The following is a 27221-nucleotide window of genomic DNA, read 5'->3' on the forward strand; positions in this document are numbered from 1 at the left end:
CAGACACCACTGACAACACGAACAGCTGCTGGAAGAGCTGCCAGCAAAGGTGGCTGATGCCACAGATCGGACACAGATCACTGGCTATTGCCAAAAGAACAAGAGCAAAGGAGAATATGATCTTCAGTTTTAATGGCAGTTTCTCTCCTGAGGGACTATGGGATAAATTTGGAGGTGTAAGATCAATTTTAGGTCTAAATATGGAGCCCTCTGGGGTACCAGAGTGTGTAACCACTATCTCTGAGAGCTCATTTTGGACCACACCACATGGGTCTGCCACCTGCCATCTTCCAAAATCCTTCCCAGCCTCTAAGCCCTCTACAATCAAGTAATGAAAATTATGCACCTTGAAGTACCAATGTGCACATTAAAAATCAGCTGATCAAAGTAGAATCTAGGACAAAAAATAATGTTTCCCTTCTTAAAAAAAACTTATTCCGGGAAACTGTATGGCTCAGGGGGTTGGTATTGGGATACAGAGCCTTTCATCGCTGGTCCAAACATGACCCAAGTCAGTAGTGACCAAAAAAATGGTTACCATTTGGCAGATGCTTTGTGGCCTAGAGTATTTGAAATGAGCTGATGGTCTTAATCCAGTTCCCAGTGGACGACTATCCACATCACAGAAACCACCACCACAATTGGCACCCTCTTTGGCAGCCCTGGCAGGTTGGCCAAGGATTAAATAAGTACAGAGACTGAGCCACCCGCTTCTGCCTAGCTAGAGGTTGCCCCTCTAGGTCATGGATGAGACACAGGGATGGGGTGGAGTGGGGAAGCTCACACACCCTCTGCTTGTGCTCTGCTGGTTTTGTGGGTAAGGAGAGGAATTCATTTTCCAGGGCTGTGATTCAGGCACCCTTCCTAAGCAGCATATTCGTGTACATGCATTTAATTTAAAAAGGAGACAGAAACTGAGAGAATTTCAGGATTTATTCTCAAAAAAATAAGATGCCAGATTAATTTCTGGGAATTCATCAAAGTCAGGATAATTGTGCCTGGGCTGCGCTTAACAAAGTGCACACAAGCAACCTGTAGAGCAGCTCTGCTTCAAGAAACATTCCTTTTGCTGTGCTATGTTATCAGTCATCACTTTAATTATCTCACAAGATGTCTTAGAGTGAACCTAATCTGTGCCAGCTATTGTCAGAAAGCTAAAGCTGATTTCTAGTTAGGTGTACAATGGCAACTACCACGTAAGCAAAGATCTGATACACATCAAAAAGTCCTATTTGGGCAATATGAAGAAAAGCAGGGCTTTTGTCAGTGCTGAAAGGGGTTTTCATTTTTGGAGAGGTAGAATACATTGTTCCTTCTTTCTAATAAACAGCACTCCCCTAACAAAATATTGTGAGCTAAACCCTGCAGTTATTCAGGCAATGTTAGGGTGGAGCCAAAGTTTAAAGCGGAACTTTGGGCAGCACCTGGGCTGGCTGTGAGAAGGGCAAATGGCACAAGCTTTGTACATGCTTGCCTGTGTGAAGGCACAGAGGGATCTTGCCCTGCTTGCAGATCCAGCAGGGAATGCTGGAAGAATTTTCCTGCACACAGGCAGGAAAGGCTGCCCCAAAGTCACAGCAAGATTTTGGCAGAACCTCAAGCCCCTTCTGGGCTGTTTCATTTCATGCCTCTTAGAGCAGTGCAGCAAACATGGCAAGCAATGAGAGCTGTGCCCAAGGAAAGTCATGGGGAACAAACTCTGCAATTCACTCGAGGCCCCCCTTTTTTCCTATTCACCTCCATGACAGCCAGGGCACCTCAGTGTCTGCTGGACCTTGTTGCACCAAGTCTTTCATAAGAAGGGGTGAGTATCTGACTGGTATTTTTCACTATTAGGCTGATTTAACACCACCTTCCACACTGACAGCAAGGCTGCAGTGCAAGGCAACCTGGAACAGCAAGGCATCTTCAACCTATGGAAAGGAACTGTCATGTGATCTCTCCTGCAGCACAGCCCTCATATGTGTGAGTTTTTAAAGCACTTCTTGCAAAATAGAAATCCCAGGAAGCAAAAGTGGCAAGCTGCTAAAAGGTTCCTCATCTGTGACAGCCAAAATGGAGCATCTCATCTAAGGGAGTGATTTCATTATTTACACCTGAGTTAATGCTCAGATCAGTGGGTTTGCAGCAAGGGAAGGCCCAGATTTGGCAACAAGCAGAGATCAAGGTGCTGAGAAGTAGGATCTCTTCCCTGTTGGCTGGAGGAACACCACTCAGCCGAGGCCACTGCCTGACCCTGGACATCCACATGCTCCTGCCATGCCAACACACGTTAGATGTGAAGAGCACCTTAATAGAAGTACTTGACCCAAACTGAACAAATTTCCTAATTGCAGTAAGGCAACACTTGAGGGTGTGGTTACCACAGAAATCACACCCATGGACAGATCAGGAGCACCTGGCTGCACCTCATGCCTCCTAATGTCCCAGGGGCACAATTATCTCATCAGGTGCCACCTGCCAAGTCTTGTTGCTGGGGAATTGGCTTCACACGCTGTGCAGCTGGGGTGGGGACAGCAGAGGAGCACAGAGGGCCAGGCATACATGCTCCTCTCGGGTGCATTCCTTCAAAGTGAGTATTTACACCAGGAGGGTGCCCAGACTCTGCTCAGAAGCATGTCTGTGTTTGGGGGTTCCAAAGCAAGGAGCAAGCTGGTATTGCTGAGTCCTGTCCAGCACCCCACACCCTCTGCACAGCTTGCATTCTGTGTTACTGCTTCATGCACGTCCCCGAACTTGCTGCTCTCCAGCAGCCTGCAAGAGTCCCAAACAGATGGACGAGCCTGGAAAATTGCTTGACTGGCAATTTTTCTCCAAAAAGAGGATAAGGCCAAAGTGAGACAGAGGCTTTACATCTTGCAGAGTGCTCTGCCCATGAGAACAGCAGACTGACATCCCAGTGCCCGGCACACATTGGGCTGAGGCTGTGCCATGCATGTTGCCTCAGCAGGCAGGTCCTTCTCTCTTCCCTGCTCTCCTTCTTCCCCAGGTCAAGGGTGAAGCCTGACCTCCACACAGCAATTAGTGGATCAGGGCCCAGCAAGACAAGCCAGACCAAACCTCTCTCTCTGCCAGGGCAGTTGAGTTCTCTGGAAGAAGGAAGATCATAAAACACCAGACAAAGCTCTGTGCCTAGAGGTAAGTTACTCTCGGTCGAAAGGATCTGTCTGGGGAACAAACTTTCAGAGATTAGCCTAATCCAGAGCCTGATGACCTTTAGGTCACAGTGCAAGAACTTCCTCTTTGATACATCTTTTACACCATAACCAGAGTGACATTAACAACAATAACCTGACCCCATCCCTCCCCTCAGAAGCACCTATGCTGGGCAAAGCTCCCCAGAGACAGAAAAAGCAGAGGAACAAAAGACTCCAGGAAGCCTACTAGGGATGTGCCAATCTAATTATTATGGGCAGTGCTCAGATACTGTGATAAGAGGTGCCAATAAAATAAAAAAAAAAACAAAACAACCAAAAACTGTAAAACTGGTTGATGTACCCTTTAGGCCATGGGAGCGGAGAAAAAGGAATTTACTGTGAATCAGATGACACCACATTTATTTGCACTCCCACCCTCAGCCTTCTTGATAGCGTCCAAGTCCACTGGGTTTGACGTTATCCTGACGAATTTAGCACTAGTCCAGAGCAGCAGGGAAGAGATTTAAGCCCCATCCTTTGCTCCTTGCTCACTGTGCTGTACAGCAGTGCTCTTCTCCATCCAGCAAAATCCTCCTCTTCCTTAAGGCTCAGCACAACAGGTCTGATTCAGGAATGTTCCCCTTCCTCTTCATTCCCCTTGAATTTCTCACCCTGAGTCATCCGACTACAATGTAACTTTAATGTGGAAAGTTTTGTGGGTACGTTTTGTTTTCTTTTAACTTCTGAAAAGAAAAGGTACAACCAGAGGGGGGAAAAAAAGTGTCTCATGGTTGAGAGGACTCTTTTAACCAAAGAGTCACATGGCTCCCTGGCGAGCAGCCAGAGGAGTCATGAGAGATGTGGCCGTTCCCTTAACCATGTCCTGCCTGCCGGCAGCCCCTGGCACCCCGGGCTGGCTCTGGTGCCAAGCCTGGCTCCCACGGGAAGGCTCCTGCGGCAGGAGAGGGCTCTGTCGGAAGTGACCTCGGGACGTGGGTCAGCAGCACTTTCCCCCGAGCTGTCCCCGAGGCCACGCTGGACGTGGTGCTGAAGCAGGGGACGGCGAAGCCGCGTCTCAGGTGCGACACAATCACACCGTCTGTGCTGCCTGTGGTCACAAAGAGTCCCTGAAAGTGATGATGTGGCACTTACACCACGTTTTCTCTTTCCAAAGTGCTGTGGCAGCTTTTGCTCTCCTGCCCCTCCCCTCCCTTCAAGCCTTGCCAGCGCTGTTATTGCCCCATTAAAGCTGTGGGAAACCGAGGCAGGCAGCACTCATGATGCTGCTGTTCAGCATCTTGGGCACTGGGCCAGTCTCGGACCTTTCCTGTGTTCACCACAGAGCAAAACCCACCATGAAATAGTGCAATCTTTAGAGGGGCTGGCACTGGCCAGGGTCCAGATCAACTAGAGATGTGCTTGGGCTTTTTGGGATGCTTTCCTGCCTTGCTGCCAGGGATGTTGGGACTGGTGCTGGTCCTGCATGTCCACACAGCTCTGCTGGGCACGGGGCACCACACAGCAGCTGCTGCATTCCACCCAGCACTGAGGGAAACGATCCTTGCCCAATTCACTTCAATAGTGGTAAGATTAATTCACTTATGATCCTTGCATGAAAGAAACTATTATTAAATGGTAGTCACATTTCATAATTATGTCTCACTTCAGCCAGATTAGGAGGGTGGATATGATATCCAGTCCCAGTACTGCAGCCCTTGAGAATTTTAAATTAAATACATCTCCCCGTGTTTTCCAGGCCCTGCTTGAAGGCAGACAGATCTTTCTGGCTCATGCTCAGTTCCAGCTTTGAAAGCTGGGTTGCCCTGCAATGCCTTGCATGTAACAGCAAATGCTGCAGGGCTTTTGAAGTGCTTCTCCCCTTAAAAAAAGAAATAATGTTTTGGCTTTATGTCTGCTCTTGCTGGTTCCACAGGCCGTGATTCTTTCAATGGCCATAGAACCGATTTTGGGTTGTGTCTGACAGGGCCTCCTGTTAATATTGCTTTTGCTGTGTGTTCTTGAGAACTATGGCCACATTCCCTATAAATTGCATAAAATGGCAGCCTGTGCCAAGGCTGTATTCAAATGGATACTGGAAGAACGAGGCCTGTGCTGACTTTCTGTTTGATTCTCCTCCTGTTTGCGCCCGAGTCGCTCCGTTGGCTGCGGCAGAGCCGCTCCTGCTTTATCAGCTTGCTGAGCTGTGGATGTGACCCCAGGGGAGAGAAGCCTCAGGCCCTCAGTACTGAAAAGACAAGGTATAAGAGCTTCCCAAAGTGCTGCACAGATCTGAGTAGTGGCCATCCAGGAGGAAATGATTCTGAATGCCTTTGTTGTGCACTCCAAGTCCATGCTGGTGGAAGGATGCAACTCATCAGCGCTGCCCTCACACCACCCATCTGCCAGGAGAGCCCACCGAGTCCCACCAGCTGGGAAAGTGCTGCCACTGATGAGCAACAGGGTGTCTCTTCTTCAAATAAAGCATTTGGGACACACAGAGACCAGTGGACTTTGTGCCACTACACAGAGGAAAATTCTTCTGCCGCGTGTCAAACACCTGAGCCTGGATTTGCCCTCATTTGCACACTTGCTATACTGCTGGATGTCCTTCTTTTAACTTTTCAGGAACTTGGGGGGAAATCTGACCTTGGACAAAGAGCTGGAACAAGACTACGTCATCATGATGATTAAGTGGCATTTTTGCATAAATATGATTTTTATCCTTTGTTGAGGGAAATCTGATCCACAAGCACAGGCTGGAAAGAAAATAAATGTTCAGAACTGTGACTGCAGCACTGGTATAAACTGTTTGCACTATTAAAATCATTTCCAGAAAAAAAATACAGTAACTCTCTGATTTAGCCTGTCTTGAAATTTTCTAAAGATATGATTTGCTGTAAAATAATTAATAGGTGATAATCATCTTGCTGTCATATCCTAGTGGAATAAAGATGTTTTTATGATGAGAGCAACTATTTGGCCTCATCTACCTTAACTTCAGAAAAGCTGCCTGTACTCCCTTAGAACTGAACAAGGCAGTTAACTTTCAGCTCCATGCACTATCCAGAAAAGTGACTTTTAGAAAGAAAGGAAGACATGGAGAAGACAACTTTTTTGTAAAAGGTTCCATTATCATGCATGTTATCGTGCATATTAGCATGTTATCTAATGATTTGTCCTAACATCATTTAGGCAGTAACAGGAGGAAAAAATTATAGAAATGTATTGCATACGGACAGAAAAAACTACTGAGAAAATATTTAATCTCTGTATCTATAATTTCTTCACATTTTCTTTAGCTGAAGTATTTGCAATGTTCCTCAGGCATGTGTTGTAGCAAAAGCAAATATGTAGGAGTTGTCCTGGCAAGAAGTGGAGAGCACGTCCTGTGTAGCTCTCACAATGGAGAGAAAAGATATCCTTTTACCTTTGGAGAAGGATTGAAGGGAGAGTAAAAGAGAAGGAAAGGGTGCTAATAACCCTTAAAAGACTGAAAGACATTGCCCAGGAATCTGCCTTCCCTGGAGTCTCTTCCAGGGCACACCTATGCCTACGTTCCTGGACTTCCTCAGCCTCCCACATAATTCTGGACTTGTAAGCCTGGAGCTTTCAGCAACAAGTTTGTTCAGCTCATGGACAGGGTATTCACATGTGCATGGCACAATCCCAGAACACAGGAGTCATGGAGGTTCTCATGGAGAGAGGCCTGGCTGGTTCTCATACAACCCTTCCACAGAGCACTTCTGTTGCACTCTGTAAGTTCTGTGCCTGGGGCAGGTTGCGGTGATGCTCTACAGGAGGGCAGTGCAGCATCAAGGAGGAAACAGCAAATACAACGAGAAGAACCAAGCAGACAGATGAACCTGGAGTTGCAAAGGGCCATCTGGCAGGCAGTTAGCAGCTGGAGGGGCTTTGCCAGCAGGCATGAAAGGCACTGGTAAGAGTCCGCTGAGGGTAAAACAATGTACAGAGGTTCTGGGCTGAAGAAATTGGGCTTGCGACAACAACCAGTTCTGTAACACATGGTGTCAGCACCTCTCCAGAGCTCCTTTGATCTATAGCTGGTCCCAGCTTTCTGTTGCTTGTGGTTACTTGGGAGGACTAGAGGGTTAAAGAGGCTCTCTGACAGCATTTCAGCCCAAATTACACAGTCCCTGCACTGAGGACACACGTTCTACCTGCAGCAGGACACAGTGCCAGGTACACACAGGGCACTGCACCACTGCATGAGAGATGCCTGTCAGTATAACTGTGCAATTGCAATCACTTTGTTTAACATTTTAATACCTCCTTTGAAATGTTGTCTTCTGAGGGATTAGCCTTGTTGGGCATTTAATATGCAAACATATCTGCATTTAATCTTACCTACTCATCTAAATATTTCATGTTGCTTTATACCCACTATTATGTTGGTAATGCAACATATGTAATAATTCCATGCTGTCATCCTACAAATTCTGGATGCTGCCACCTTTCCTTATGATTACTTAAGTCATTGGTTTCTTCAATTTCAAGGTGTGCTAAACATCTAACTCCCAGAACTAATTGCCATGAAGGATTGAGAGAGTTGCCTTCATCCAAATGCATTTGGATTCAAGGATGTTCAGAACTCGAGTGCTTGGTGGAGACCTTGGCATGGAGAAGAGTAGCCAGCCACAGATTTACCAGAGCTCTGTGGTTTTAGACACAGAATTTTATTCTGGGTCTCTCAGTGAAATGATGGACTTTATCTTCTAGAGCTACCAAGAAATAATGTCACACTCTCCCATCTTTCTTAGCTCCTTCAATACAGGGAAATAGCCTGTACCAGACAGGCATGCCAAGCTCACAGTGCTTATGGCAGCCCAGAGTCAAAATCCCCTTTACCTTTCTCATTTCTGCTCATTTCTCATTTTAGCTAATGCTAAAGCTAGCTTTAGGTGATCCAGAAGACAGTTGATACCCTCTGGAGATTCACCTGTTCTGTCTATAAGCCAACACATCTCTGGGGGATGGTGAAGTGGAATTCCAAATCCTCTTATAGAGGGCTATTATTACAGTACCATGTAAAAGGACAATCTGAAGATCTCAGCTCTCCTCAGGCATAAGACACTGCACAAATAGAGGCTAAGGGAGCAAGCTTGCCCTAAAGTCTCAGTTATAACATGAACAAGGTGCAAAAGCAGGGAAATGATGGATTTACACCACAGCCCAGTAACTGAGCCAGAGACAATCCTGTTCCCATAACAGCCTTAATCACAGAGGTTGATCCTGCCCTGATCTGACCAGGATGGGAAGAGGGGGCATCCCGACTGTCCCAGCTGGCAGGGAGGCATTGCTGGCATCACTGGTGAGGCTGTGCCCCCTGTCCCCTCCAGGCTGTGCCCCCCAGGGCACGTGGGCTGCCCTCTGCCTGCGCTGCTCCCTCCCTCCCTGCACACATTAAGGGACAAACTCCAGGGACTCTGTCCAGCAGTCCTTTAGGGAATCTTTAGGGCAATCTTTAGGCATGAGCAGTTTCCTGCAGGCATAGGAAAAATATACATTCCTTCTAACCTACCTCCCACAAGCGTGGAGAAGCCATGTTGTAAAGGGTATGGAATTGTAAGGACGCGGGAGCACCAGCAGAACAGATGCAAGATGTGCAGAGGATTTTTATCCCCCTACATTTCCTAACCAGGCAGTAATATCTACTCACCAATATAAATTATTTGTTGTATTACAATGTTAGAATAGGAATCCGCTTTGAAGATTTGTGCTGCTATTCCTACATATACACGCTCTCTTAGGAGTTATTCCCAATCACTTTATAGCAAATAACTGAATTAGCTGTCTACGTACCAGCAGATAATCCCCAAAATAAGCCTCTTAAGAACCAATTGTCATGTTGCTGGTGAATGCATCCAGCCCCAAAGAACATGAACAGCGAGAGGGGTACACAAATGGAAAATGGACAAGCACCATTGCATTTAGAAGCAGCCAAATATGTGTGTGTATAGACACATGCACACTTCAACGTGCATTGCAAGAAATGGTGTCACTATTACATATAATCCTCGGGTTTAGACATCTATACTAACTGCATTGATATTATTAAATGGCAGATCTATGCTTTAAATATTTAATTGGATTACCAAAATATGTCCAGTGCATTAAAAGGCATCAATCATCCCACTACCAGCTGTTCGAGCCACAGTGAGTTTCCTTTTTCCCAAAGTCAGGCACTAATTGCTTCTGGTTGTAAAAACGTTTACAGTGCCCCAGCGGACCAGAGGTTAGCAGGCGAGCACCCCGAAGAAGATGACTTTATCAGATAGTACATTTACAGTATAGAAACCAATTTTATAAAGGAGATGGTTCTTTAAAATAATTTTGGGTGTAGTCTGCCCTAACTTAACTTTCTTCACAGCTACTGCACACAAAGCACTGAGGCCCCGATGCCTTCTTCATTTCAGCATTGCTTTTTCCATTCTTATAATCCCATTTCATCACGATGGGATTTTTGCTGTACAGGTTTTTGTGGTAGAATAACCGGGCGCGACTGAGCACGGACACCCCGCACTCCATTTGCTCGCCCGCTGCATCTCAGAGTAGTTATGTCTTTATCCCCGAAGGAGCGGCTAAAGGATGATAGAGATCTCGGGGGGAAATTAACATAACCATTGACAGTCCCTGAGAGCTCACTAAACAGCAGCTTGGGAGGCATCCTCCCCTCCGGAGGGCGAGGGTAGCAGGAACAGACACCGGCAGATAATGCTCGAACAGGCTCTACTATGCTTTAGTCTTCAAAAGCTACCATTAGTAAGCCAGAGAAGTATATTTACCCACCAGATAAACACCACAAATGCGCTAGACTGCTCTCCACTGAGCACTGAAATAACTCCTCTTCCCTTTCCCAAGGGGAGCGAGGTGCAGCATCGCAGCCCGCGCGGCTCTGCCGCCGCTGCCCCGCTCCGGGGGCCGTGGGGGACAAACGAGCGGGGCCGGGGATGACACGGCGGGGGAGCGGGGTCGGGGATGACACGGCGGGGGAGCGGGGCTGGGGGGCCCGGGCAGCGCTGCTTTCTCCCCGGAGAGGCACCGGCTCCGTCCCTCCGGAGTGATGGATGGAGGGAGGTGCGCGTCGCCCTGGGGCTCTGCTTTGTTGGGTTTCACCTCCTGATCCCTTTCCCTTCTGCTCTGCTGGGCTGCAATAGCCACCTCGGCTCCGGATCCGCGGGTCCAGCTCCGAGTGACCCGCCGCGGAGGGGATGAACTGGGGACGGCCCAGGGGAAGGCGAGAGAGCATTATTTATCCGCCACAACTTCTCATTGTCGCGGGGCAGCGCTCAAAAGATCCCCAGGCAGTTGGCTCAAAATAAAGTAGGAATTGCTTCCCTTGTATTTCCCCTCAACAGTCGCCTTAGTATTATTATTATACTTCTATAGCTTTTGCTATCGGACCTTGTAATTATGTCACACAGCAAGGGAAACCGCTAGCATCCCAGCATCTGGCGTGCGGTTGAAAACTTTTGTTTTAAGATTTGAACTATTTATAGAAGGAAAACTTTGTAGGATAGTAATTTCCTACGGGTTTGAGAAAAATATGGCTACGCTTATATTAAAAGGGTGTATTTATTTATTTATTATGACTTCTTCCTCCTGTCTAAAAAAAAAAAAAAAAAAAAAAAAAGCAGAACCAAAGATAGCACGGCAAGGTTTTTTTTACAAGCTATCGGTCACCTACCCAGTAGATATATCCCTCCCGAGAACAGAAACAGTCTCTGGCTGAATTAAACCTAACGTGCTTCCATAAATCTAAGCGCCTTTAAAAATCGGTAGCCAAGACATGTGCATTTCATTAAGAATTAAGAATGCAGAAATAGGCTTTTAGTTTCTTCTTATGCGTGTGTTTATTCCTATTTTTCTCCTGTAGTGGTGGGTTGTGCTTTTTCCACAGCCCACAGAAAATACACACACACACACGCAGAGGAACACACGCACACGTGCTTGCTTATATGCATGTTCTCCCATGCATGCATACAGAGGAAAAAATATTTATATATATATAAAAAAATCCACATGGAGTTCAGGTATAAGAGCTCAAATTTGCACCCGTCGGGATACGAAAGAATCTGAGGTCGCACGGGGGTGGGAGAGCAGGGAAACCCGTCGGGCCCCGGCAGCCGAGGCGGATGCGGGCCCGGGGATGCCGAGGCGGGTTGCCCATCCCCGCCCGAGGGGAGCCCCTCCGCCGCGGCTCCGGCAGCCTGGCCCGGCCCCGAACCGCCCGCTGCGCTTCCTGGAGCTCCCCCGGGCCCGGGCCCTGCGTCCCGGCACGGAGAGTCTTGCCGTGCCCCGGCGCTGGGGGATGCTCAAGGGAGGGAAAAGGCTCCCCGGTTTTAAATCGGCTCCAGCAGCCGGGTACCTGCCGCCCCCAGCGCCCTGGTCTCCCCACGGCTGCCCCGTCCGGAGTGCGGGGGAGCAGAGCCCGGGACAGGTCCCCGCAGCCCCTCGGGCTCCGGCTGCAGCCCCGGAGGGGCCCGGCTCCGCTCGGGCCGGCGGGGGACCCGCGCCCGCCGCCCCCGCCGCCCAGCGCGGGCACAGGGACCTGCCGGGACCCGCCGCAGCACCACGGCGACGGTCTGTCCGCAGCCCGCACGGCCCGGCCCGGCCGCTCCTTATCCACCGCAACGTTAGACACAGATATAGATATTAAAAAAAGAGACCGAAATTCCTCGCAGTCCCACCCACCGACTCTCATTTCCCCCACCCCTACCTCCACCCCCTTCCTCACAAGGAAAAGGTCCTGGAGCCAGCCCTGACTGCGGGACTGGGGATCCCTCCGGAGCGAAGGCAGCGGCCGACAGGGCTCCCCGCGCCCGGCCCGGCCCTGGCGCTCGCCGCCGGCTGCGGCTCCGCGGGCTCCCGGCGCTCACACGGGCTGCCCGACGGGCGCGAAGCGATGCCCATCTCCGGTCTGGCAGGAGGAGGAGTCGGGGTCGGAGTCCCCAGGGGAGCCGCCGGCCGCTCCGAGCCCCGCCGCCCTCCCAGGTGCGCCGCCCCCGCTGCGGGCACTCCGGGCCCCGGCCCGGCCGGCGGGGCAGCCCCGCGGTTACCTGGCCGTGCGTCCCTTCCCCGGCGGGCTCCGACCGGCAGCGCCGGCACCGCCACCGGCGCAGCACCTCCTCCTCCTCCTCCTCCTCCTCCTCCGCCGCCACCGCCACCACCACCATCCTCACCGGCACGCACCGCGCGGAGCTGCCGCCCGGGCTGGCTGCTGCCGGCTCCCTCTGCTCGCTCTGCGCTCTGCCCATAGGTACCCGCTAGCGGGGGCATTGCAAACAGTATTTGGAAAAAAAAAAATCTGGATCACTTACAGGTAACTCCCACTGGTAAGGATGAGGAAAATCTGAGGGTAATACACTGAGAGTAACACACTGCGAGATGAAAAAAGGATCATGGCTGAATCCCGTTTACACTCTTGGAGTTCGCTTCCTTGGTTATTCCTTTCTGGCCCCCCCTGGTCGTAATTTCCCACCCTTTTTGGTGTCAGCTGTGGCTTGAATCTGAGTTGGAATCCAGTCCCTTGGGCTTGGGGGGGCTTTGTCTGTTTGTTTGTTTGTTTGTTTGTATTGTTGTGTGTAGTATTCCCCTGGTGCTAATGCTGCTCCCTGTGCAGAGTGTGTGCTGGTGCTGCTGCTCTTGCTGCTGCTGCTGCCTCTGGGCTCCTGCCTGTCATGTCTCAGTGGTTGGAAGTTGTTACAGTGGGTTCTCGTGTTGGAATGAGGATGGTTTAAAGGATTTGGATGGCAGAAAGTGCCTCTCTCTCTCTCTCTCTCTCCCTCTCTCTGTAACTCTCCTGAGACCCAGGGCTGCCATTGGGCAGTCAGTCACTGCAATCCGCCTACTTTTTTCTCTCCCTCTCTTTTTTTTTTTTTTTTTTTTTTTTTTAAGGGGAGGATGACAATAGAGAGACACTGATCTAGCCTGGGCTGCAATGAATCCGTGCTCCCTGGCTGAGCTCTCTCCACACGCCTCGCCCCACAGGCGCTCCTCACCCGCTCCGTGGAGCATTTTTAACTCTCCCCCGCGCTCGGGGGCTGCAGGCTCCCTGCCCCTGTTGTGGCACCCTTGGCTCGCCCTGCGAGAGATCCCGAGCGAGCTGGCAGCTCCCAGCTCGGCTCACGGTTAACTGCTTTATTGCGGGCAGTTGCCCCAGTTCTCCCGAAGAATTCCACCGTCCGTCCAACCTCTGCGGGGGTTTGACTCTTGTTGTCCCCCCGGTGTTGAAAATTCAGCTTCGGTTTCAGGCGGAACTTTCAAAAAAAAATATATATATGTAGTCGTAGCCTGCGTGAGTGAGAAATAGCCATGCACACTCGCAGCTTCCTGGTGAGGTTGGGTTTCGCAGGAGAGCAGGGAAGGGGAAGGACTGGTCTGGAACAGCCGGTGTAGGGGGGCGAGCGGGGGGCGTCTGCCGGCGGCTCCTGGCTCCCCACACCTCGCCGCTCCTGCAGGAAGAGCTGTCGGCTCCTCTCTGCCCTCTCCCTCGCTCGTTCCCGAGAAGTTGCCAGTCCGCAGAGACGTTCCCCGGCAGGTTAGTTGCCTCTCCCGCGCGTTCCCCCCGAGCCGGGCGGCTCCTGCCCCTCGACACCGGGATGCTCGACCCTTCCCGCTCCGGAGGGCAGGACCCCTTCGCCCCGCGTAGCCCCAGTCGTGCAGGAGACAGTCGTGGCGCTTTTCCTCTTTGCCTCCTTGGCCGTCTGTCCTTTTTTTCCAAAGGGCTTAGTGCCACGGTGCAGTACGTGTGCTGCGGATGCCGGGCTGGGGTTCGGAAACGAACCCCGAAAAGAGAAACGGGCACTGCAGAGACTTTAACACAAATGCAGCCGAAATGAGCAAGAACCAGGCTCCGAAGTCTTCTGAGTCTGCAAATGTTCGTCTCAGGTTAATTGCCTACTGACTGAAGGAGATCTCTTGGCTAAGAGCTGTCCCAAACACCCTGGGAACACCTCCTCCAGTTAACCAGTCCCGGCACATGGGCGCAGCTGTCTCCGCGACATAACGAAATATTCCTTCAGACGGAATGGGAATTGCAGAACTGGTGCAAAAACGTCGTATGCCGCCCGATATGCGATAAAAATCTTCTCGGGGTTTGGTTGCTCTCACCACTTTCACCTTCAAGTTCAGCACAGACGCCGTGGCAGTCAACGTCCTTTCGAGAAACGCTGATCTCGATTAACAAGAGACAGAAGCTTAAGCCTTTCAACGATTATTTACATCCCAGAATCGTCTTGTTTATAATCACTTAAGATTCTAAAATGGTCGTATTCATACTTCCATAAGGGTGTGTGCGGTGCATACACAGCGAGAGACACAGCGACGTGTGTCCCGCTCCCCTCTGTGACCCGCGGGCTGTGCCTGGGACAGCTCTGCTCAACGTGGAGCACAACGAGCAGCCACCCTGGACATTTTATCTCTAGCATTTGTTCCGCCTCGAACATACACTTCAAATGTGCGATAGCTTTTAAAGATGTGCCATGGGGACAGAAGAAGGGGGAAAATGAATTGTAGAAATGCTGGCGCTGGAAAACTGCGAACTGGTGTTGGCAGAGTTTAACCCAGTCCAGCTGAAACGAAGACGGGTTACCGATTTCCACAGTTTTCGGATCGAAGCTGATTTTATCCACAGCTCAGTTTTGTAGAGGGAGAAAAGTCGTATAAAGAAACCAAATCGTACAGTTTCTGTTCGAGGAGTTATTTTTTATTCTAAAACTACGGGCCGGTTATTATGTCGAAAAATTAATGATGACGATGGTGAGAATAACCTGCTAAATTCCATCCAAACGGTTGCTATACGTATGTCAGACGGGGATAGCGAGATAACACTTGTTTTGTTGATTGAAGACGAAAATATTCCCTTCAATTAAATTATGTTACACTGGAAGAAAAGTGTTGTCGGTAAAACCTAATATGGGCACTTCAGTATCTGTCGTTCCTTCTGCCATAAACAGGTGTATTTCGGACAAAACGGGGCAGAATGGCACTGAAATGGTTGCCGACATCAGAGTCGGGCAGATGAAACAGAGAAGGCACGAATGAACTATTTGGTTGGGGGGTTGTGGGGTTTTTTCCCCCTATTAATTCTCTATTCCCAGCCGCGGTTCCTTTCTTACTCCAAGCCTGGGGAGAGTCCAGCAGAAGGGCACGTTGGAAGCCGGGAAGGGCTTGAAAGGTGCGCCCGGCGGGCAAAACACCGGGGTCCTTTCTGGGCAGAACCGGGTGTTTCTTGTATCCCACCAAGCTGCAAGTCCAGTGCCAGGGAAAGCAGGGAACGAAGAGTCCCCAAAGGAGCGGGTGTCGGGCCGGCGGGGAGGGCAGGGAAGGCGGCGGCCCCACGGTGGGTGCCCGCGGCGGGCCCGGGGAGCGGGAAGGGGCCAATCCCGCGGGGTCGCTCCCGGGGCCTCGCCGCGGCTCCCGGAGCTCCACGTGCTACCGCCGTCGAGGCCGCGCCCCGGCCGCTCCTGCCGAGGGCAGGGGGTGCTCCCGCGGCCGGAAAGCCCCGGGGACGGCGAGGGCAGCGGGATTTCGTTGGCCTTTTACTGCGAACGCCGCAAAACCGAGGCGAGCTCCGCTGTAAGGGGAGGAGAGAGGTCCCGTTCCTGCCGCAGCGTCCCTGGGAGTGCCGAGGGGGATCGGAGCGCTCCGGCCGCCCCAGGGTGGGCTGGGTGCCCTTGCCTGCAGCCCTGTGAGCCCCCAGCCCCGTCCCCGCCGCCCCCAGAAGGGCTGCCGGCACATTTCGTTGCTGCCTGGGGCAGCGTCAGCTCCCGCCGCCCGCGTCCCTCTGACCGCACCGTGACCTCCTCCCGCTCCCCTTGGCGCTGTCCGGCTGTCGCCCTTCTTTCCTTCCAGAATAAAGAGGGAAAAGGTGGTGTTTGCCCCAACTCCCTGATCCGGGTATTGCCCGCGACTACATCTTTCCGAAGGTCGCATCACTTGTCCCAGAGCATCCGCTGTGATTTGTATCTGTGGTACTTCTGTGAGGTTTAGTTTCTGACGTATTTATTAAATAAACGGGAGCCGAATGCTCTGCGATCTTGGCAGGAAACATTTCTGTTTAAATCCTGCCGAGGTCAATATTTGATGTGACCTGTTTTCGCGGGGGGTTACGAGGAGTCAGCAGAGCTGCAGAAACTTTTAAGCTTCGGTGCCTGGACAGAAACGTCATCGACAGAAATATCAAGGGATACTTCACCTCACGCCTGTTTCTCCAGCGAACTAGGGGATAGGAAATAGAAACGAGAACAGGGGGAATTTACTGAGAGGAATGACTACCTGAGTGGGACCTTGCCCTCTACTCCTCACTGGACACAGCGGCTTCTTTACGGGACTCTGCCGTGTCACCCCGCCCCGCCCAATAGCTTATGTATTGCGTTATTTTTCTCTCTCCTCGGTGTCGTGTTTGACACCGAAAGTGGAGCTTTTAGCACGTTTTATTAAGACACGAACACGTGCTCAGCAGCAAGCAAAAACAAAAAAAGCCTGCCAAGCCTTCCCTCCTTGCCGTGGCTGACACGACGGCGCTCTCCTTCCCGCTGAAAACCAATCGAACGCTCTGGAAGACAGAATGCTTTTTATCTGCCTTCATCTCCCCCTTTTCAATGCAAAGGGCTCACCAGAAAAGGCATCATTACACTCCAAGGATACGGTTTCAACAAAATGGTAGTTCCAGTGGTTGATGAAAGAGGAAATAATTGCAGCCCACATGCCTAGCCTAAAAGTAGCCCTGGATCTCAGAGCAAATTTCTCTCCTATTGTTCAGAGAAAGTGAAGTATCCTCATCGCCTTACAGGCATGGTGATGGATCTGACAGGGTTTCTGCAAGGGTTTTTACTGTTCCTGCTGTCCGCTCGGTTTCACTTCCAGGCTCAGTCCAGCAGCATTCCTGTGAGTTTTGCTCTGAATCCCCTTCTAATATAGCCACAATCAGTTTCGAAAAGAGATCTGCCTTCCAGACTGTAACATGTGCCCAGTCCTCTGTTCCCTTTCACCGCAGCGAAAGTGAATAGCAATATCATTGCCCTTATTTTGCAAAGTGCTGTCTTTGAGCTCGCCTGCAGCTCTGTGAGGAGTGTGCTGTAGGAAGTCCTCCAGCTATTGGAGTAGACGGGGTACCCCGTCGCCGCTTCATTTGTGGATACACAGCCTCAGCAAATTCACTTCTCATCTAAAGCCCCGGCAATCCGAGACCGGAGGACGGCAGAGCCCATCACCGCCGGCCACGGCTACGGCAAAGGGCGGCGCAGGTACTCGGCCCTGCAGAGGTTCGAGCACGGGAAACGCCTCCTGTCTCCAGCAGGCAGGATTTGGAGATACCCCTGGCCGGGTACGCGCGCCGGCCGAGGCAGAGGCGGACGCGGGGTCCCCGCGGGAAGGGCGGGGGAAGGCGGAGAGCGTCCCCCGCGCCCTCCCCGCACCCGCGCATCCTCCGCCGGCCACCGCGGCGGCACCTGCGGGGCCGGGCCGAGAGCCCTGCCGAAAACACCTGAACGAGCAAACACGCCGAGGGGTGGATGCGAGCCGGCTGCTGCCCGCCGAGCAACCTGCTGGGGACGCCCCGGGGCAGCCGCGGGTCTCGCCGGTGCCCCGCAAACGGGACAGCCCTGGCCCTGCCAGGCTGGGGGAGCCCCCGCGGGGGCACCGAGCCGCTCCCCTGCTCGCCCCGAGAAGCCTGGTTCACTCCTTCCCCCCACCTCGGTCCCACGTTTAACCTTATTCCCCGGCTCTGGAGAGGATTTCGCGGACTCCCTCCCGCCAGCCCCCTCCTGCCGCTGCCCGGGCTGCCGCCAGCGGGCACGGGGCTGTCCCATCGTGCCCAGAGCAGCGCCCGCGGCGCCGGCGGGGCCCGGCGGGCAGGGCCGGGCCGCTCCCCGTTCCCGATCCCCGCTGCCCTCCTGCTCCGCCGCGGGACGCGGTGCTGAGCCGCGCTGACGGCCGGCCTGCCCGGCCCTCCGGGGCATTGCCCCCGCTCCCCCGCCTCTGGGGGCTGCCCTTTGGCTCCCCCCTCCTCTTCCCCGTATTGATTTCAAGGTGGGAAGCGAGCAGTTTTGGATTGCAACTCACCTTATGCATTCTTGATCATTAAAAAAAAAAAAAAAAATCCCTCAGCTATGCAAAGACAGGATCTTTAAAGAGTTTGTAGTTCGACAGGTAAGGACTCGGCTGGGGCTCAGGAATGTGGAAATTCAACTCAAGTCAGCCTACTGCGACGAGCAATATTAATAAGGGCATACAGGCACCGGGGGGAGAGGCAGAGGGAGAGAGGGCGAAACTTGGCAACTGAAATAACCGCGTGCTCTCGATCGCGGCGATCAAACACCGAGGAGCAAACAGCGGGCTCCCCGGGAGCCCCCGCCGCCCCCGGGGCCCCGGGCCGAGCCCTCCGGCCGAGCCCGCCTGGCTTCCCGGGCGCTCCGGCGCGGAGGTAGCCAGACCAGTTGTCAAGCTAATTTCAACACGTCCGTGTGATGGATAGAAACGCAAATTGTGTCTAGGCCTGCACAAACCAAATCCCTGAGCGCAGGTTCAGAGCAGGGATTCCCCTCCTCCCGCCCCTTTCGCCTCTGTAATACCTCAGCTCTGCTCTATTGTCCCAGCAGCAGCGCCTGAGTTAACTCTGTCGGGCTGCCTTTTCTTTTTTTTTTTTTTTTTCCTCCTCTGAGGGTACTGTACGCCAGAGATAATATTTAAGTTCGCTTAAGCAGTACAAAATAAAAGGATCCGTCATCACCCGCGAGCGGCTCCCTGCAGGCTCGGCGCGGCCGGAGCGCTCCTGCGCCGCCGGGCATCGCCCGCCGCGCTGCCCGCACCGGGGACACCCACGGCCGTGCTCGGGGGGCCGCCTGGACACCCGGGGGCGGAGAGAGAAACAGTCACCTCTTTTCTTTTCTTTTCCTTCTTTTTTTTTTTTTTTTTTTTTCCCTTTGCGATATTTCGCTCACGGCTCCGCACTAACGTGACCCAAAAAGCCGAGGAGATTTGTCGTGCACGAGGACTTACCCTAATTTGACATAGATGACTCCAAAGCATAGAAACACGTAGAAAATCCACTTCCGAAAGTTTCTGTGCATGATCTAGAAAATGGACTGAGCCATAAAAATTGCACAAAAAGCCGAACTGATCTTGTCGATTAAATCCCAGTCAAGAACATTGCCGAAGCTACCCAGGAGCAAAGCCGGCCGAGCTGTAAAAAATCAACTCCGCGCAGATAGGCAGCTCTTCCCAGAGCCATGGTGACCGAAACCGGCTTCGATATTAAAGCTAAAGAGGAAGAAAAAATAGAAAGGGCTGCTCAAAACGGTAAAACAAAAACCCAAGACAGACAGTCTGAGGGAGAGAATGAGCAAGCACTGATCTTGATCAACTGCCTCATAGAGCCCTGAAGTTCAATCTGTTTTTACTTGTTCTGACTTCCCCAGGTAACACTACGTATCTTGCAATCTATGGCTCCAGGTAGGAGGATCTCTCTCTCCTCTCTCTCTTTCTCTCTCTCTCTCTCTCTCTCTCTCCCGCTCTTCCCCCCACCCCGTATGTGTCAGGATCTAATACATATCTTATCTGTCTGTGTGCGTGTGCGAGCTGTGCGTGTGTTTGTGTTTCAAAAGGCATGTCCTTAAGCAGAAGTTGTTGGGGAAAACACATGAAACGTGTCCAATAAGGGAAATAAAGGACTCGTCCTCTTAAACCGAAGCATTTTTTCATTTCCTCTAGTATAGCAGCGCGGCTGGATTTGCAATGTACGGACTTCGCAGAAGAGACTTGAACTTTTTTTTCCTCCTTTTTCTAGTCTAACAGAGGCAGGCGTTAATCCCCGCTTGCTTACAGCTCTGTACGCTAAAAGGCAACGGGTGTGCGTGTGTCCAGACTATTGCTCTTCGACCATCCGACTCCGCTGGACCCAAACGCCTGTCACTAAATCTGATTTTTTTCCCCGCAGTAAGAAAACATTCCTCCTCCTTTAAGAAACAGATACACTTGGCTTTTAACACGAATTTAGAATACTCAGTTTGCTGCTCCTAGGGAGATTAATCGGTGAGACAAAACTTCACTTTGTGTTCAGACACTAAGTGAAGCAAAGCTTCCTTTTCTTTCTGTCTTTTTTTCCTCCTTACTTTTCTTTCTCTCTGTCTTTTCTTTCTTTCTTTCATTCTTCCTCACTGATTTCTGAGCCGCTCAGTTTATTCTCGCGTTCTGTGGAATTATCAGTTCCAGTCTACTACACAATGTGTGCCTGTCCGGAGGCACAGATCTGCATGCATACGCATGCTTAAATAGCACTCCGGTACAAGTCTGTGGGCTGTGGGGAGTTGGTTCCACAGAGACGGATAAACCCGTGCACCTCTGCCCTCTCCTACACGCACATTCATATACGTGTAGCAACAGTCAGCACAGATGGCTCTAGGCATCTCTCAGAGAGAATCGGCTGAACACACACCAGGAAAGGCTGAAAGGAAAGCAGGCAGTGGCAAGCAAGCAAAAGAGGCTGAACGCAAAACTTCGTCGTAAAGTATCTATCCTGACGGAGAAAACAAAGGATTTTTTAAAGGCCAGCCAGACTGCCGTGGTTGGAGAGGTGCAGTGTGAAATCGCAGGTCACTTTTAGGTGTCTCCCACAGTCAAGGCTGCCCGCATCTTGCCGTCACCCACCCAGCTCCCCAAAACAGGGTCCTCTCCAGGCATCGCGCGGAGCCCCCCGGGAAGGGGAAGGGGAAAGGGAAGGGGGAGCGAAGCGGGACGGAGAAGGGCCGTGCTGGGGAAGGGGGCTCACGCCGAGTGCCTCGGTAGGGACGAAGGCGGCCGGGCCTGCCCACCCTACGGCCGGCTCCGCTCCCTTGGTTTGGCTCTGCCTTTCCCTCCGCATTCCTCAGTTTTATTCTTTAATAATCAACGCTCCGGCTCTCGCAAGCAGCCAGCCCTCCTCCAGGCGTTCGCCTACACTGTCCTCAGTGCTCAACTACGGACAATTTATCTTAAAAAAACGCCGAATCTTCCCTTCACACTCATAACTTTATCTTGTTCTCCATCCCCACCTCTTTTCAAGAACTTTTTTTATAGGATGAGGCCATGTTTCACGGAATCATAAGAATCTTAGGCCAGTGGTATGATTATTGGGGCTGTCCTGGGCAGGGCCAGGAATCGGACTTCGATGATCCTTGTGGGTCCTTCTAAGTCCAAATATCCAGTGATTCTATGGTTTTGCAGAACCATGTCTCCTAGAGCCTCATAACTACCCGCAGCTGCCCCACAGACTCTTCGACCAACACCCAGAGGGTATTCAAGATGCAGCCCCACCACCACCCGCCGTCTCCTCCTCCGCTCTTTTTGCCGGTGCTTGAAGCCTTTTGGAGGCCAAGTGTCGTGTGTCCCCCCCGGAAGCCGTGGGGAAGGCGCGGGGTGCGCAAAGAACTTCCCTGCGGCCCGGCCGGGACCGGGAGTGGTGGCGGGGCCGGGCGGCGGCGGCGGGGATGCGCCCCGGGGATGTGTCCCAGGGACGAGCCCGAGGATGTGCCCGAGGTTGTGCCCCGGGGATGTCCCAGGGGATGTGTCCCGGGGATGTATCCCAGGGATGTCCCAGGGAATGTGTCCCGGGGCTGTGCCCGGGAATGTGTCCCAGGGATGTCCCAGGGGATGTGTTCCGAGGATGTGTCCCAGGGATGTCCTAGGGGATGTGTTCTGGGGATGTCCCAGGGGATGTGTTCCGGGGATGTCCCAGGGGATGTGTTCCGAGGATGTGTGCCGGGGATGTGTCCCAGGGATGTCCCAGGGGATGTGTTCCGGGGATGTGCCCCGGGGCTGTGCCCGAGGATGTGCCCCGGGGATGTCCCAGGGGATGTGTTCCGAGGATGTGTGCCGGGGATGTGCCCCGGGGATGTCCCAGGGGATGTGTTCCGAGGATGTGTGCCGGGGATGTGTCCCAGGGATGTCCCAGGGGATGTGTTCCGGGGATGTGTGCCGGGAATGTGTCCCAGGGATGTCCCAGGGGATGTGTTCCGGGGATGTGCCCCGGGGCTGTGCCCGAGGATGTGCCCCGGGGATGTCCCAGGGGATGTGTTCCGAGGATGTGCCCCGGGGATGTCCCAGGGGATGTGCCCCGGGGATGTGCCCCGGGGGTGTGCCCGAGGATGTGCCCTGGCCCCGCGGAGGTGACGCGGCCCCGGGCCGGGCGGGGAGCGGGTGCGGGCGGGTCCCGCGGGGTCACAGCGCCCCCCGGTGGCACGGCCGGGCAGGGCGGGGGCACGGCGGGGACCGGGGGAGCGGGGCCGCGGGGGTGCCGGTGCTGCCGCCGGGATGGGGCTCGCTCGGGAGCCCCGGCAGGAACCGGAACGTGCGGAGCGGCCCCGCCGCGGCTCCTGCCCGCGGGAACGCAGCCCCTCGGGCGCTGCCTCCCTGTCCCTTGCCCCCCGGGCGCGGGTGTGGAGCGAGGCCGTGTGCAGGAACCGGGCATCCCCGGGCAGGGGGAGCAGGAGAAGGAGTGAGGGGCTCGTCATCGCGACTGGTCGTTGATACGGCTCTTCTCTGCAGACCTCTGGCAGCTGGCCGCCTGTTTTCTCCCAAACTCCGTGGCAGTGGAACTGCAGCTCATACTGCCTCCGTCTCCTCGGTGACTGCATGCTCGCCATCAGCCTGGCGTGTCCCGCTCGCTTCTGCAAACTAGTGAGTATTCCCCACGTTTTCATGCAAACCCGGGAATTTTCAACAACAGAAACTAAACGAGATTGTGCCTAAACTGTGTTGGAGACAGACGGCAAAATCTTTCCATATTTTTGGTCCTTAGTCCACTGTCGTCTTCAGCTAATTGATTTGAGGATGATGGACTAAGGGAACACGATAGCTTTTCTTCCCTTCAAATATCATTTTAACTACTCCTGAAAGCTTAAGCTGAGGATAAGAAGATTTCATGAAGCTTAATAACTCTGCAACTTAAGAAAAAACTCACAAACCTGTAGAATATCAGAATGGGTAATTATCACATTAGCATTCAGAAATTCACATAGTTACTATATAGCCGAATATGTAAATCTTGTTGAATTACTTTAAACAAATAGCACCTTAGCAACGCTAGCAGTCTTCCTGGACTTAAGGTAATAATCATAAATACAAAAGGATTGGTAGATGTGGGGTTGAAACCATTTGCTGAATGCTCTTCTAGGGCACAATTATTATTTATTCCTCATCCAGAATAATTGGCATGGCAGGTGATACGGTTGATTGAAAACTCAGTAATCCATTTTCCCACCCACTGACCTCCTGCTACCAAAGCTTATATTCACTCTTCCAAAACCTGCAGAAGGAAAGGCCATCTATGCTGCCTGGTCCCCACACCTCCCCACAGCCTTTTGATAAAGTGGCTCCTGTGGTAAAATATTTCAAAGTCCTGTCAGGCTTCCGCTTTCACAATCCATCACAAACGTATTTACCCCCCCTCCAACTGGAGAGGCTTTTCCTGCTCCTAGGGAGGAGAATCCCAGTGACCTCCAGAAGTCAGCAGGCAGGCTGTGAGTGCCAGCTGAGTCAGCAGGAGGTGCCTCCAGGGCAGCTGACAGCCCGTCAGGCTCTCACAAACCAAAGATGACAGGAAGGAGATTCACTGGCCAAGGCGTGGGTCTCGTTTATTCCAGGCTTTGCCACGGGGGACACAGTGCTGTGTCTGACCTGGGGCTTGCAGGGGTTTCCAGACAGGGAACTGTGCCCGAGCGGGAGGAGCAAACCCCCAGTATAAGAACAGCATGCGGCCCACACAGCCCTGTGGAGGGAAGGATGAGCGAGCAGTGCCAAGGGAAAGGAATTTTAAACTGCTGGTCACAGCTCACATCATCTTCCCTGGAGGTTATTTCCAGGGATATACAATCAGAGCAAATTCCATGAAATTTCTGGGGAATGTAGACAAGAGAGAAAATTCCTCTGCGGCAGGACAGTTTACATGCCTTTCTCTTCCTTCTGTACTGCCCAGATCAGCCACAGGTAACTAGTGGGCCAGGAGCTGAACTTGGATGATCCTTGTGGGTCCCTTCCAGTTCAGGATATGCTGTGATTCTATGTGTGCTTGTTTCAGGTCCCAAAGGCTGAACTACAAGACAAATCTAGCTGCAATTATCCCAGCCAGCCACTCTCTGGCACTGTTGCTCCACGCAGTTGCAGATGAAGGCCCCATCTAACACTAAGAAAATACATGTGTGAGAACGTTCCTTTGGGGAAACATCCAGAGCATATGAGGTTGAAAAAGAAAGAGAGGAAAAGAACTAAAAGAAGGTGTATACAAAGATAGGTATCTTGCAGCTGATCAGGATCTTACACACAACTTACACATGTTCTTTACAACTGTGTATGTTAAGTATATGCACTTACTCTAATATTCAGTATTTATGTTATCAGGCCTTCACAGGTGAAGTCTTTCCCTAAATCACCCTCTCTCATTTACCCACATGCTACCTAGGCCTAAGATGTCTCTTCTTTCTGAGACACTACCAAACCCACCCTCTGATGCTGATTCTGTGATTCATCAGTTAAAAAAGAACATGACTCAGCAATACCTTATGGTTGCAAAAAAAGTTAAAAGCTCTGAATAAACTGGCATGTTGTATGTACTTGTTGTATGTGAGTGACCCTTTTACTCTCTGCAGCAGGAGGGAGTCCAGACTGATGGCTGAACTTGTCTTCCAGGCAGTGTACTTCAAGAAGGATAGAGATCAACTGGAGATGACCCAGAGCTGAACAACAGGAAGATGATGCCATAGAACAACAGAAAACATGATCCATGGAGAGAGGTTTGTTCCTTCTCAAGGAAATTGCATGGCTGTAGATTTCAAACACAGCTCAGGAATTACTGTTTGCATCACAGGGACAAACAAACCTTGCAGTCTCACTAAGGTGAGCAGCACATTTGCCTTGGTTCAGACAGTGAGACACACAGAGCACAAGGCACCAGGGCAGCATCCCAGCGTGGGCAAGGCCAGAGTGGCCACAGTGCCACAGTTGGGGATGAGACTGTCAGCAGGGAGCGTGGCTCTCTGTCACTGCTTCTGCCTAGGGAAGATTGCTTCTTTGCAGAATCATGAGAGAAAGCTTCCTGCCTTTTAACTGCCAAACAGAAAACTCCACCAGGCCCTGCTGTAGATTTTTCCACCACTGCAGCTGTGCCCTGATTTTAGATGTTGGCTTCAGCCCTATCATTTGTGGTGAGATTGTGAGTCTAGAGTTGCAGGGTCCTTCCATCTGTCAGTATATCACTGCTGATACAGCTTAATCATGTGAATCTTCTTTAGTACTTCGACTTATTGCTTTTGAAAGTATCAATCATAATCTCTCAGACAAGCCCTTAAATGTGTTTTTGTCATCAGAAGAGACACACGCCTCTGGGACTGCCCCGGGACCAGAACACCATCACTGCAAAAATCTTGTAACTTCATTGATCACAAGTACAAAAATCTTATAATTTCATTCACTGCAAAAATCCAACCAACAACTCTACTCTTTTTTCTTTCTGATTTCTAAACTACATTTACCAGAAATCTCAGGCCTAGAGTCAAACTGCACATCTGTGTCTTGCTATCTGGTTCAGTCTCCTGTTAGAGAAACATACTAAAAAGCAAACAGTAAGTGCAGAAAACCATTTAATATCATCTTTTTTTTCCTCTCATGTCAAGAGACTATTCAGCTGATTTCAGCAACCAGTAAGGAGCTGCATAAGAGCAGACTTATGTTTGGGTCATATTCAGTATCTTGTAATTGAGCTTTTAAACATTCATTTTTCACCCAAGAATAACTCATTAAAGGACTTGACAACCACCCCTTCATAAAAATACAGCACTCTATAGGCTTTATTAATATTGAAATTATTAATTTGTTTTATTGTATACTGCTTACTATTCTGAGATAAATCTGTGCAAATGTGAACCCTCCTGTTTGGAACAAAAATATCACCTCTCAGTTTTGTGTATGTTGTTTTTAAAAATGACTCTGATGATCCGTATTTATATACATTTGACAGTACATCATTGCCAGATTTCAAAAGCTAATCAGATGCCTTCCAGTGCTCGATGTTTTTAAATAACGAATGAGAACCGCTGGATTATTTTTTCCATACACGAGATGCCAAGAAAAACTCCTAAATGTGTTGGGGTTTTTTTTTTCCCTCCTCACAGAAACTATGGCCTTCTAAGAAAAGGAAGCACATCTAGAATTGCTATTTTAAAAATTATCCTGATTTTTAAAGTAAATCTAATAATGGGAGTGTGGGGAGAGAGAGTCCAGGCATTACATTTGAAAGCACAGTACTGATGATACTAATGTTGCCAACCTAAATGTGAGGACATTGGTTTGTTTAGCTCTCTGTCTTTTCCAGGAGCCATCACAAAGGACCATCTACTGCTTTTGCCTCGGAGGGTCTGCAGTTCAATTAAAGCTACAGTAATGTCAGTGCTGAGATAAATGTCCATCTATTAGGCTACTGCTTCAGAGTTTGATACATTTCTGGTGTCTTAAATCGAAAATAAATGTCCCATTAAAGAGGTTTTCAGGTGAAGGTGATGCCCAGTGAGAAGTTTTATAAGGCTGTGTCCAACTAAGTTTACCCTTCATTCACCCTTCATCTGTTTTCCAGAATATTTGTCTCTTTTACGTGGATATTTTAATCTTTGCCTCTGTGTGTCAGGGTTTGACTAACCTCACTGTGTTGTCACACTGCAGCTCTCTGATACAGCAGCATTGGCTGTATTAACTTATATGTGTATGTATCTACAATGGCCAGACTTTGGAAATTATCTACAGAGGTTTGCCACTCTTCCCTTCACAGTTTTCAACGACTCGTCAAATAATGTTGTTTGCATCATGTCCTCCCCCAGGTCACTGATTTAGAATGGTCCTTATCTACAAATCTCTCCTACGTTTTCTTTCTATTACAATAAGCCCCTCTTTCATCAGTATTATCAGCAAAAGCTGCAGGATATTTTATCTGGCTGCAGTTCAGCTTCATGTGGGGGTGCTCACATGCACCCTGCGGTATTTCGTGCAGTTACGAGCAATTTATGTGATGTTTAAAAGTGCATACTTTACAGATTTAACTCT

General features: G+C 51.1%; 1 protein-coding gene and 1 long non-coding RNA gene across 2 annotated transcripts in view; one reads left to right on the forward strand and one right to left on the reverse strand.

Moving 5' to 3' along the window:
• Nucleotides 1-7258, forward strand: part of LOC116787342 — a 135001-nt gene extending 127743 nt beyond the window's left edge. Inside the window, exons 14-15 of the long non-coding RNA XR_004357256.1 lie at nucleotides 2990-3138; nucleotides 5289-7258. This is a non-coding gene — a long non-coding RNA (uncharacterized LOC116787342). The remainder of the gene's footprint in view (nucleotides 1-2989; nucleotides 3139-5288) is intronic.
• Nucleotides 1-12891, reverse strand: part of WNT7B (Wnt family member 7B) — a 78528-nt gene extending 65637 nt beyond the window's left edge. The window contains exon 1 of the mRNA XM_032688873.1: nucleotides 12476-12891. Coding sequence (XP_032544764.1) covers nucleotides 12476-12558 — 83 coding nt within the window. The 5' untranslated portion in view covers nucleotides 12559-12891. The remainder of the gene's footprint in view (nucleotides 1-12475) is intronic.
• Nucleotides 12892-27221: the final 14330 nt, after the last annotated feature.

This window comes from Chiroxiphia lanceolata, chromosome 5 (genome assembly GCF_009829145.1).
Source record: "Chiroxiphia lanceolata isolate bChiLan1 chromosome 5, bChiLan1.pri, whole genome shotgun sequence".
NCBI lineage: Eukaryota > Metazoa > Chordata > Aves > Passeriformes > Pipridae > Chiroxiphia > Chiroxiphia lanceolata.